The following is a 12,502-nucleotide window of genomic DNA, read 5'->3' on the forward strand; positions in this document are numbered from 1 at the left end:
TCAAAGCCACAGCTGCTGGCCTCCACTGTACCAAATGGTTCGTTGCACCGTCAAATAATTGACTGACTGCTGAGGAAGCAGCACAGTAAAACTGAAAACCTGACTCTAGCAAAACTATTTACACTGGCTGAAATCATGAGAATGTAAATGTTTAAATGTGTAAAAGATTCTTCTTTCTCCCCATCTATAATGGGCCTGAATGGCATTGTCCTTGCCACATGGTGCGCTTGTAGCAGATTTCTCATGAAACACATTGCTGACCAACTGAAATGGCCCAAACAATTGTTCTAACAAATATGCCTGAGGTAGGCAGCCCCAAACAATGAGAAATGCCCAGAAATTTAGGAGAGAGTACTTTGGCAGATTTCTATGAATATGTGCAACATCAGAAGGGCAGGGAAAGAGAGTGAATTCATTTAGTGCAAACCTTCTGAAGTACAGTATGTCCTTATCTAGAAGCAGGGCATCCTTTGTGGAACATGAATCCTCAACTTCTACTGGGGAAAGGTCAGTGCCCATCAGCCATAGGCTTAGTACTAGTAGAGGAGGAAGACCATCTGCTGCTTACATAGGTATTGTACCAATGGAGAGTGTGAGCAGCTTGGGCACCAGGATATCCCGCAGAGCTCTCGGGATAAGCAGTGTCTTCTTACAAGGTCTTCATAGTTCTTGTACAACCATACCACTATCCCAAGGACTGGAAAAGGAACGAATCCTATCTTATGAGAATATGAACAGATGCTTGGTGGATTACATTGAAAAGGTGAAAACTTTGGAACAGGTCAACCAGGAACTTGAAGGACATATCCGTGCTTACCTGAACAAGAAATCTTCCAGTGACAGTAAATGGGGATCTCTGAGGGAGAGCTGGGCAGCCATTTACCATCAGGTAAGTATGAAGCTTTATGGATAGAACAAAAAAAAAAAAATCATTTGTTCACCAAAGCCGACATTCTGATGAGGCTACTTCAGTGCAAACTCACACTACAAGTATATTTCTCCTACATAACACATTTTAATTGTAATCTTCAGAAAAGTAAATGCTATTGTTTACATTGTTTTGCAATATTCAAATTATACTTGAGCATTGCCATAGAGGATCTATGAGTACTGTATTTATTCATCCATTTAGTACATCATTTAGACTCCACACAACTCTGGGCGGCTCACAAGAAAACACAAAAGGAAGAATGAAAAGTTGTCTCTTGTTTCTCTTTGAAGCAGTTATTATGAGTAGGATAAAAAATTAAGAGAAATATTTCCAGAACTGTGAGTTTATGCACTAATGTAACCTTGTTACCAGCTTGATTCTGTGTTTAATGAGGAAGGTGAGATTTTCATTATATTCCCATCCTTATTCATCACATTTTAGAATGATGATTTTATTTAGGGAATAGAGACATTTCTTTGGTCTCTGATGTCTGTCCATGTTGAAGTGGATTTGCATATTTAGTATGTTTTCTGAAACAGCAAGTTATAATTTGTCTACAAATATGGGTATTTTCTCCTTTTTATAGAATGAATTCTCCTTTAAAAATAATCTATTTTATTAATGTCAAGCATAATCCTATATCTTTTCCTTTTATTCTCTGATGTGAAAGGAAAAAATAATAAAAACAATTGTGTGATAGCTTCAAACTACACTAATCAATGACGCTCAGGGAATATTATGCAAAGCAGTTTTTAAAAAAAGTGTTCACAGCATATGGAAGCCTTGTTTGCAAGTCCCACACAACTGCTTTCAAAGCTGATTTCCTACTTTTGGAAGCAATTATCTTACAATAATTATGCAAGTTCAATATACAGGACCTATGATGTTATTGGCTATCCACTCATTTACCAATGGTAAACATGTTCAAAAAAGCTGATGGTGTATATGAAATGACCACATTCATTTAAATCATGCACACAAATGCACAACATTTCATGGGATCAAAACAAACCTTGGGAGTGTGGGGCTCTAACTCCTAAGATCTCTTGCATGTTTGCTGTGAAAGGGCCAAAATCCCGAGAGATGTGTCAACATTTATTTAAAAGTTTTTCTTTTTTACATTTTGGGGTCTGCAGTCATCACTTAGGTATTATCATATTACATCTCAGTGTGCAGTAAATATGCTTGTCTTTAGTCAGTGGTTCACTATGAAGATCCATCCATTTTTTCTCCTCCACTCCACCACCAGGAGAACATTAAAGACATGTCTATGCAAACACCAATTGAGCCAAGCTGTTATTCTAGCACTGAGTTCCACAAATATCCAATTCTGGATACAAACTGTATATATTGTTTATACTTGACTCTTTGAACTGTTATAGGTTGGGGATGCAGTCCTGGAAAATGCCCGCCTCATGTTGCAAACAGAGAATATTCAAGCATGTGCTGAAGATGTTAAAGACAGGTAACATTTCCAAATTAAAAGAAAAAACAAATATTTATTTCAGTATTTATAAAGCAAAGGAGTTGTACTGGAAATAACAGTTGAGGAACTGGAGCTAAAGAACCTGACCCCTTCCATCAGTAGAATGCAACTATGACTTCAATAAGTGGTAATTCTACATGCCACAAGTCTAAACTTTGTGATATTATTTTGACATATTCCCCACTTACACTGCAGGTATGAAAATGAGCAACCATTCCGAAAGGCAGTGGAAGATGAAATTAACTCTCTCTATAAAGTAATTGATCATGCTAATTTGACTAAAGTAGACCTGGAGAATCAGATAGAAAACATGAAGAAAGAACTAGCTTTACTGTCAAAGAATCATGAAGAGGTAAATCAATTCTGAAAAACAAAACATTATATGTATTCTGCTTCTATCTGAACAAAGAATAGAAATGGACTTTATTTTACGTGTGATAATGATAATTTGATACCAGAATTTTAACACCATCAATAAGCAATCTATCTTTCCTGCAATGTAATAATCTATGGATTCTCATTCCATTTCTGTGCAATTGCCCACATGGATTAAAGTCTAGTGCATAGTATTAGAATCAATATCAGAAAAATACTTCATAAGTAGAAGCTATGAAGCCCCTACTTTCTTTTGTGTTCATGTTTAAAATTTCTGGGTGCTGCTCTAGAAATTGTACTAAGTGTTGTAATCTGTAAATAGAGAAAAGTAGACATGTACCTAGTTGCTCCAGAGAATAAGCAATGGGTACTAGCAGTATATATTCACTATCAGTAGTACAGTAGTCTAACCTTTGCTATCATGGCACTGAACATCAGTGGCTGTGGAATCTGAACACTTTTAGTTCCCAGAGATCTGGCTATCCATTATGGGAAGAGTGGTAGATTTGATAGGCTTTCAACTTGTACCAGGATGGCTTTTATATGTACTTATGAGCATCATAATACATGTAATCATGTAAATATAAGCTTTTAAAGCAAGGCAGACCATCTGAGTCTATGGCAGAGTACTGAGATAACTGTTTCATAAGACTGACAGAAGTAAATGATTCTGCAAACCATCTATTCATTTTAAGACATTCTTGAACACTGCTTGTTCCCAAGAGAAATATATTCATATTGTCACCGCTTAAAACACAATGGGAAGATTTATGTTTCTATTAAATTCTATTTAATTTAATAGAATTTTATGATTCTATTATAATAGAATATATTATGAAATACAGGATGAGGAATAAGCTCTCTTTCAACAATCTAACTATAAAGGCAAATGAATTGCATAATGACAAAGTTGCATCAAAGAAAATAACCCCTCTGGCTTGAATTACAATCAGTGCTTCACTTTTTCTGATAAGGATGATTTTATTTATTTATATCAATCTGTCATCTATTTGTAACAATTTTATTTTCAGGATATCAAAATTCTTTACAAACAGCTTGCTTTATCACCACTGGAAGAATCAGAAACCCCCATTGGAACTAGCCTGGATGACATTTTAAAGAATATCCAGATTCACTGGGAAAAAAATATTGAACAAAACCATGCTGAGACTGGCATCTTGCTCCAAGCTAAGGTCAGCTGTAAGAATTAACTTCAAAAATCCTTTTAGGTCAGTCAGACATCATCAAATAGCATATAAGCTTTTGAATTCTCCAGAACTCTTCAAGCAAAACAGTAAATAAAACAAAGAATACAGCAGAAAAGAGTAAAGGATATCAGAGACACAGGATTTGCATTTGGTCCAGGAGCTTTGCAGAAGGGGACAAAAAAGTCATGCAACACATATAAAAAAAGGGACAAGCCTTCAGTCACACAGTTGCAGCTACCATTTTGACTTTTAACCCCCATTGCGGATGTCCCTGACTTGGTGGGTAACGGAGGAAGTTGTAGACATTCAGATTAGGCTCTGTTGGATGCTTTGATAGTTGCAGATTGCAACTAGGATTATCTATAGCGCTGCTGGGATGAAGAAACCAGCAAGCAATTGCTGCTCCTCTATTTATCAAAACATAAAATCAAACTGTTGTATGGAACAATAGTCATCCTTAGGTAAAAGAATGGAAACCCCCAAGCAAATGTGAGTTAGTTACCAAAAAAAAAAATTCAAAGACATGATAGTAATCACTTTATCAGACTAATCCCAAGGCCAAAAAACAGTGTGGCAAGCTTCTGAGTTCTCCAGAATTGTTCATCAGTAGAATGATTATGTGCCATCAAGTTGCTTTCGACTCCTAGCAACCACATAGATATTCTCCACGGCACTCTATCCCTAACTTGTTCTTTCAAGTCTTCCAGCGGTGCATTCATTGCCAGTGTAACTGAGTCCATCCACTTTGCTGCTGGTCAACCTCTTCTTCCCTTTCTTTCCACCTTTTCCAGCATTAGAGCCTTTTCCAGAGGGCTGGGTCTTCACATGTGTCCAAGGTAGGATAGAATAGATGGAACCAAAAAGCTGGCTGCTGTTGAAGCCAAGGAGATTGGCTTAAGAAATGTAACTGTGGGTTCACTGGGTTGGCCCCTGACTAAAACACTCGTACTTACTGTATAAATGTATGGGTCAAGTTAATCTCACTTCAGTTTCATCAGTTTTACTGGGATTGAAGTGAGACTAGTGTAATGTAGATCCAACCCATTTTGTATGCTTCTACGTTTTAATGTAATGTTATTCATTATTAGAGCTATGTAATGCTTCTGATCTGATTAAGAAGAAATGCTTCAAAATGCATGGCAGCACAAATGTAGCCTCTGTCTGTGACTCATTAGAACAGCCACAATCCTGAAAACAAGACAGAGCTGCTTTAATGAGTCACAGGTGCTGTGTTTGCATGCACACAAACTCAGCACTTCTTCCTAACAATCTGAAGCACTATTAATTAGCTAATTAGCAATAAATTTTCTTTCCACTTTTTTCTGACAGTGTTTCTGTTCAAGAATTATATTTATTTACATAAATAATTAAAAAGCTGGATCCAAATCTCAGCAATCTTCCTTTAAATTTTCTCTAATATACCTGTGTAGAAGAGACTGGGAAGTGAAAACAGTGTTTGTTTGTTTATCACTGTTGTATTGTCAGCAATCCACAGAAACAGTGCCTGCTGTACAAACACAAGAGGCAGAGCTGGCTGAATCCCTAAGGGCAGAGTTTCACGAAACAGCTTGTAAAATACAAAGCCTGCAAGTAGAGACTGAATCGCTGAAAACACTGGTAAGTAAGGGACCTGGTTCACATATTGCACTACATCAAAATGTGGTTGGCTTTATTTTGACATGGCATATTGTATGAACCCAGCTGTTATAGTTTATAAACCACAGCTTGTAGCTTAATGCTATGTGAAAATCAGCCACTTATTCAACAAACATAACTCACTAAAGCCTAGATTAGTATGATACGTGAACTCACCACTTCTCCCTTGAACTCATATTCTCTCAGTTTGTCCATGGTACCATTTTTCTACTACAAAAGACGACCTTTTTTCAGGAGGATTCTGTAAGAAGGTGCACACTGGGGGTTAGACCAGAACAAAAATGATTTTTTTCCCCTCTCCCAAGCAGCCAGCTTAGGGAAGAACAGACAGCTCTTACTAGAGGTCTGGATTTCAAATTAACTGAAAAATATCAGGCACCCCTTAGCTAAAGATATAAAACTTTATGTTAAAAGGCTACTACATTTTACAAATCACCATCTTTCCATTCCATTATGAAAATGCTTAGTTCTCTTTTGTCCATATGTATTACAGCAGAGCAGCCATTTTATGAACAGGATCCCCTGCCCCCATGGTCATTTTCTTTTGAGTTGCCCACAACATGTTCTCAATATATCAAATAGCCCCCAAAGCTTGGGGGCTTCCAGACTAACACATTCCTAATAAACAGCTGTCCAGCTCTAAACTGTTTACTGTCAAACAATACTTTCCATCAGTTTTTACAAATCATTAAACCTGCCTTCTGATAAAACAGAAATTATTATTACCATCATTACTAAATTATCCACTTTTAACCTGAAACAATAACAGTATTTAGGTATACATTGTGATAATATGGACATAAAGCTGATGTCATCCAGAAAATACTTTTGACCTTTTAATATTTAGGACAGGAACATTAGCACTATTTAAATATGTATTTTGATGGCCAAATCATCTCTTTGACTGGGATAGTCTGTGCATAGTAGATATTTTGCAGCAATGATACATCAATGTCTTTTTCTTCCAGAAACTCATACCTGAGGTGAGGCTTCCATATTTGCAAAACTAATATGTATGGATTTAATAACAACACCATGTCTTTAAAGACAGGCAGAAGTGATTCGGTGTTCAACATTCTATGAATTCTTTTGTCTTTGCAGAAGAGAGGCTTAGAAAACTCTCTTTATGATGCCAAGCACTGGCATGATATAGAGCTTCAGAATTTAGGCTCTGTCATTGCCAAACTGGAAGCAGAAGTGAGAGAAATCCAAGTAGAAACTGAGCAGCAGCAAAGAAATCATGAGACTCTACTGTCCATTAAAACACAACTCGAGACAGACATTGCTGCATATCACCACCTTCTAGAGACAGGAAACAGGTATTTTTTTTCATGAGCGATGAATTGTGCCTTGAATCTACATAGTAGCATCTCTGGGCCCAAGGAAAGAGGGGGAAATCACTGTGAGTGATTCAGAGGGAAAAAGAGTTGAATGTTCCTAAAGTCATGGGTTACATTCATACAAAATGGTAAGATTCCTGGATTGCCCAACATGCTCCTTCCACCAGCACTTGTACTACAGGAGGGATGAGGACCTCCTCCCAAACCAGGTTATTCCCTCCATGGGATCTCAAGCTAAGCCTCTCCTCCAAGGCTACCCTACTTTTTCTGCACCTTATTCAAGAAGGAAAATTGGAGTGTGGACAAAGCTCTCAGCAGCCAAACTCGGATACCATATCAAAGGGTCTCCCTCTTTTGGAGTCCTTATCCTCTTGTTAAGGTTTTTTGGGTTCCACTGAGGTCATTATGTGTAGCCAGTGCCATTTTGGTTACCTAAGGCTGAGTTTGCTCCAAGAATTGGATTTCAGCACAAAAAAACCCAAGCAGTATTGCTAATAATAAAGAACCAACCCCAAATAATACTTAACAAATGGAAATGGAATGCAATTGTTCACACACTTTATTCATATATGAACTTTCTCCAACTTGATGCCTCTCTAGATTCCAAACACTGTCAGCTAATGGTTCAGTTTGTTCAAAGCCAAGCTTACAATACTGCTTTCTTTGGTCAGAACAAACAACAGCAGGCACCTGCCAAACTGTCAGACTACAATGCCAATCAGTCCTAACTAGTGTTCCCAATAAATCTAGAAGGCACCAGATTGGAATAGGCCACATTTGAATAGGCCACATCCTTAGCTTAGATATATATTGCTTAAGATCTAGTTGTGCTTCCCTCTGTACTTTTTATCAAGAAGACCATGGTAAGAAAATCCTTTACTCATCTAGCAATTTTAAGGTGGCACTTAAAATTAAAACTAACATTAGAAAATTAAAATAGTCTAATTTTAATAAATTAGTAGCATGTTGCATTTGCAATTACCTGCTCTGTAAATAAAAAAGTATCACGTTCAGTTTAGTAACTTCATTTGTATTCTAACATTTATTCAGACAAAATGCCTCTGTTAGTTTTTCATTATAATAATCATTTAGTCACCTTCCACTGTTAGAAGCTAGCCAAATTCTAAGTCAAGCAGAAAATGCAAGTCATATTTTCATCTTCAGAAAGCAGTAACAATTAAAGGTATCAGTTCATAGTTGCTTGGTCTAAATATATATATAAAAAAGGGGGGGGCAGTACAGCCCTCTGAATGGTGTTGAGATAAATCCTCAGCAGAATTTGGCTGTTGATCAAACATGTATTTTAAACATATACCTCAGAGCACTCCAATTTCAAACTGCAACCCCAAAACAATGAAATTTTCTGAACTGAAAAAAATGTAACTTATGGGTTGATACCATCTTTGATCTCTTAAGCCCATAAATAGTAATGATACAGCTTAGTAGCTTCAGCTGACCCCCCTCAGCACCCATTTGGCAGCCCTCAGAACATTCCTAGGCTGCACTGCTGAAATTCAATACTCCAGAGAACTATCAATTTTCTGCACTGCATTTTTTCCAGGTTTTTTGGGGGGGGATATTGGGCAAAGTGGGTGTTGTAAGTCTCTACAGTGCTTAAGACATCCATTTAAATTCCTTAGTACTCCATCCCTCTAAAAATGGGGGGAATAGTTTGGCCCACTCTGATGACAATGTTATATCATGCCCATCTTCAGCCCTTGTAGACTTAAAAAAACACACACACGCACAGTAAAAGTATTGTTCCTTGCCACTGACCATCCTAGCTGTTTATGGATAATTGATTTGCCAAAGGTTAGATAGCTCTTACTAATAGTTTATATGAGTATAAGAGCACATGGTTTCTGAGACATCCCTGATTATCTTAGTGGATCTTCCAAATTAGTTTCTAATGAATGATACCTTATGAGAGACCACATCTGGTAAGTTCCCGATGATCCTACATAAGATCTTGTGAAATTTCAAGAGGGAACACTTGTGAGAGAAATCTTTCTCATAGGAGAAATTTTATGAGACTTAAGAGAAAATCTCAGAAGACTTTAGCAATTGCATGTGAGTTTACTGTACACAAAATTTTGAGAGTGAGATCATCAAAATCTTGGAAGAATTCAATTGTGTTTTAATTTTTTTAAAAATGGCATCTATGTCATTGAACAAGATTGCATAATGGTACCTCATACCTGAAAAGTTTGCTAACTCTGTTGCAAATGCAGAGCTGATATATACAATATATATATCTGTGTAATTTTCTTATTTCCTCTTACCACATTAATCAAAACATTGTTTTATTAACAAATTGTTCTTTAGGAAATAATAACATGGTACTTTTTGCATTTAACTTTCAGCTGATCTCTTTGTCGTCAGAAGACAGTTATTGTCATTCAAAGGAAAAGATCTTATTGGCAAGTGTTCATGGAAAACATGACAATAAAGTCTCATTCAGCTTGATTTGCCAACCTAAGCAGGCCAGTTTGCCCAATTATACTAAGCACCCTACATGACTGCTTTGCATAAAAAGTATCATAATAGAATAAAGTATCAGGTTGAATTACTGCTGTCCAATTTTTAAAAAAATATTGAAGAACTAAAATAATTCTGCAATCTTATACATGTAACTTGGAAGTTGTACTCCAGTGATCTCAGCAGGATTTACTTCCATCTTAGCAAAAGGCACAACTGAAGAATCAGACTGATGGAACAGTACAGGTAGTCCTCAACTTATGACTTCAGCAACTGTTTGAAGTTATGGCAACGCTGAACAAAAGGACTTATGGCTGGTCCTCGAAGTTATGGCCACTGCAGCACCCTCCCCACAATCATGTGATCAAAATTTGGGTGCTTGGCAGCCTGCCCACAGTTACGACTGCAGGAGTGCTTCAACTCCTCCCACCTGCCTATCTCCCCCATCTATGCCCTTTTGGCCCCCTGCCACAGCTGACCTTCACCGTCTTCTTACTTCTGCTGCTGCTGAGGCATGCCCGCCCTGGCCCTTTGCAAGGCAGCTGCTGGCCATGTTGAGGCTTTCTTCCCAGGTTGCATACAGTCGTTTCCTTGCAAGACCTGGGGAAGATGGCCTCACATGGCCAGCAGCTGCCTCGCAAAGGGCCAGGATGGGAACACCTTATCAGCACCAGGAGCAAGAAGATGGCGAAGGTCAGCTGGGGTGGCGGAGCGCAAGGCAGCAGAGGTCTTGGAGTGCAGGGTGGTGAGGGCGACTGCAGCTGGGACTGGGCTGGGGCTGCTGCAGCTTCCTGGGACATGGCACGCAGCCCCAGAACCACATGGTTCTGGGACTGCTTGCCGCCCCACAAGGCAGGGTGCAGGGCAGCCAAAAGGGCAGAAATGGGGGGGGGAGTCGGAGGCAGTCCCTCACTTTAATGAAGTTTGGGGCTGGGGAGGACCAAGCCCGGAACTGCTTGGATTGGGTTGGGTCCTCAGCTAACCACTGGCAGAATTCGCTTAACGACTACAACAGAGAGTGCCGGGAGTGCCGTTGCTAAGCAATGCAATCATGTGATGACTCACTTTATGACTGCATCACTTAGTGATGGAAATTCTGGTCCAAATTGTGGTCGTAAGTTGAGGACTACCTGTATAATCTAAATTGTGTTTTTGTGGAACAAGCTTTGTGTACTACGTCCTAGAAATATTTAACGTAACCTTGTAAGGTTCTTTGAAGTTCAATTTGTGTATTTATTACTGACTGCACTGTACAAGAATGTGGGGTGTTTTCTAGGCTACCCTTTCTGTTCAGCATTGAACAATGGTCTCATCAGAGTCCTTAATTAGCAAGTGCGTATCTTAAACTATCAACCTAGCCAAAGAAGACATGAGTTTTTTAAAAAGCTTAAAAGCAGTTGAAGAGAGCATACTAGAACATACCCCAGTACTGAAAATGGTTTACCTCTGCTATTGGCAATTTTCTAATTTAAATTTCCTACCCCCACACAATCAAGCTGATTTTTATTTTAATTAAGAAATAATAGAGATCCAGCATAGTCCTATATATTTTCTCCTGTGGAGGAAGTCGTAATTTTACAGGAGAGTGAGGATTTAGATTTTGCAAAGAGATGAATGTTGGTTTCCCCTTTCATGACCCCAGTCCAATTCAGCATCTTTCCCTCTCCACAGAGGCTAAGTTTTAAAAGGAGAGATATGCAAAATGCACTATTCCAGGAGCAGAATGTTCTGGAATTCCAGAATGTTCCATTCACATAACAGTAGGTTTTGCACAACCCTATTTTAAAAAATACAGCATCAAATCAGAAGCGTATTTCATCTCAATGTGTTGACCTGACAAAGGATTCCCTGGAGCAACATTTAAAAAATGTCGGCCAACATCTAGAAAGGAGCAAGTGAAAATAGAGAGTTCTTCCAAGAATTAGGTACTTCAAATCCTAACTTTTTTAGGTCAAACTCAATGCCCATAGCATTCACAATGTCTTCCACCTCTTTTGGGGGGGGGGAATGTTACCATTTCTGATCAGACTACGTTAATCTGACAGGAAGTCCTTTTATCATTTTAAGCTATACTTCCAAGCAAAGAGATCTGTGATGCTATGAAACTAAATAGGTCCATTTACAGATAGAGTTGTATGGTTCAACTCTTTTTTAATTATTTCCCTCTTCTGTTTCCACTTTGTGACTTTATCACTTTGTGATAATCAAAAGAAGAATAAACGAATAACCTGATTTTTATAATGGCAAATCAGAATAATGTTTACAAATACATTACTTGGGTGGCATCCCAACCTTACTTCATACAGCATGCTGCAACTCTAATTCACAATGACTACCTTAGCTAATAAAACAGTTTTTAAATGAATAAAAATTGTAAAAGATTAAAAAAAACTTTTGGAGTCATAAACAAGATTCTGAACTGAGCGATCTTAAAAAAGCACATTCAAAGCAACTGAAGAATTGCATTCAACATAGTATTTTATCAATATATGAAACGACTAAGCTTTGCCCCTAATAAGGTATCCCTCGGATCTCAATGTTCTGGCCTTATTGCCGTGCAATAACAAGACCTTAAAACTGCTAATAATTTGGAGCAAAACCTTTTAATCCATTTTGCTCATAATTCTAAAGGGAACTTTCCTGTGGAATTCAGAAATGAGGACAAGCATGAGGAATAGCAACTAGAAGGGTTTGACTACAGACGATTCTAAACTTAGGTCAAGAACATAATTAAAAGGAGAAACCTCCGGTGTCATCGGCCAGACTTCCATAGCCTTTCCTTTCTACCTTCGTCCACGCTTTGGAGAGACACCCCCCCCCACCATCAGAAGCAAAGTCGAACTGCGCAAACTCCTTTCCCGCCTCATGGCGTATGCCCCCACCAAGCCCCGCCCACCACATGCCAACGAATCGCTTGATTCTCAAAATTCTGCCGCCCCTCCTCCTCCTCACGCACGCACACTAGATCATTCACCAGCAGCAATTTTTAACGTTCGCTGCTGCCGGCACTCACTTTGCTATGCAAGCG

The 12,502-nt window shown here is 38.4% G+C and overlaps 1 protein-coding gene and 1 long non-coding RNA gene across 2 annotated transcripts; one reads left to right on the top strand and one right to left on the bottom strand.

Moving 5' to 3' along the window:
- Window positions 1–427: 427 nt before the first annotated feature.
- BFSP2 (beaded filament structural protein 2) lies at window positions 428–9,947 on the top strand. Its single transcript, XM_007421739.3, has 6 exons — window positions 428–889; window positions 2,314–2,396; window positions 2,613–2,769; window positions 3,824–3,985; window positions 5,486–5,617; window positions 6,758–9,947. The coding sequence occupies exons 1-6, from the start codon at window positions 443–445 to the stop codon at window positions 6,989–6,991; spliced, it is 1,215 nt and encodes a 404-aa protein (XP_007421801.1). The 5' UTR covers window positions 428–442; the 3' UTR covers window positions 6,992–9,947.
- LOC148214610 (uncharacterized) lies at window positions 3,942–12,304 on the bottom strand. The gene is made up of 3 exons (XR_015797954.1): window positions 12,219–12,304; window positions 5,813–5,897; window positions 3,942–4,871 (listed from the first exon to the last, which is right to left on the bottom strand). It is a non-coding gene; the product is annotated as an uncharacterized LOC148214610 (long non-coding RNA).
- Window positions 12,305–12,502: the final 198 nt, after the last annotated feature.

The sequence above is a fragment of the Python bivittatus genome, unplaced genomic scaffold (genome assembly GCF_059951505.1).
Source record: "Python bivittatus isolate LINGU-HERP-01145 unplaced genomic scaffold, Pbiv_v1 ctg000610_np1212, whole genome shotgun sequence".
NCBI lineage: Eukaryota > Metazoa > Chordata > Lepidosauria > Squamata > Pythonidae > Python > Python bivittatus.

Bases quoted from the DNA above. Each gene is read 5' to 3' on its own strand.
- BFSP2 (XM_007421739.3), top strand. From the start codon at position 443: ATGTCCTTATCTAGAAGCAGGGCATCCTTTGTGGAACATGAATCCTCA. The intron at 890-2,313 runs GTAAGTATGAAG...GAACTGTTATAG, and splicing joins GGGCAGCCATTTACCATCAG to GTTGGGGATGCAGTCCTGGA. The intron at 2,397-2,612 runs GTAACATTTCCA...CTTACACTGCAG, and splicing joins GCTGAAGATGTTAAAGACAG to GTATGAAAATGAGCAACCAT.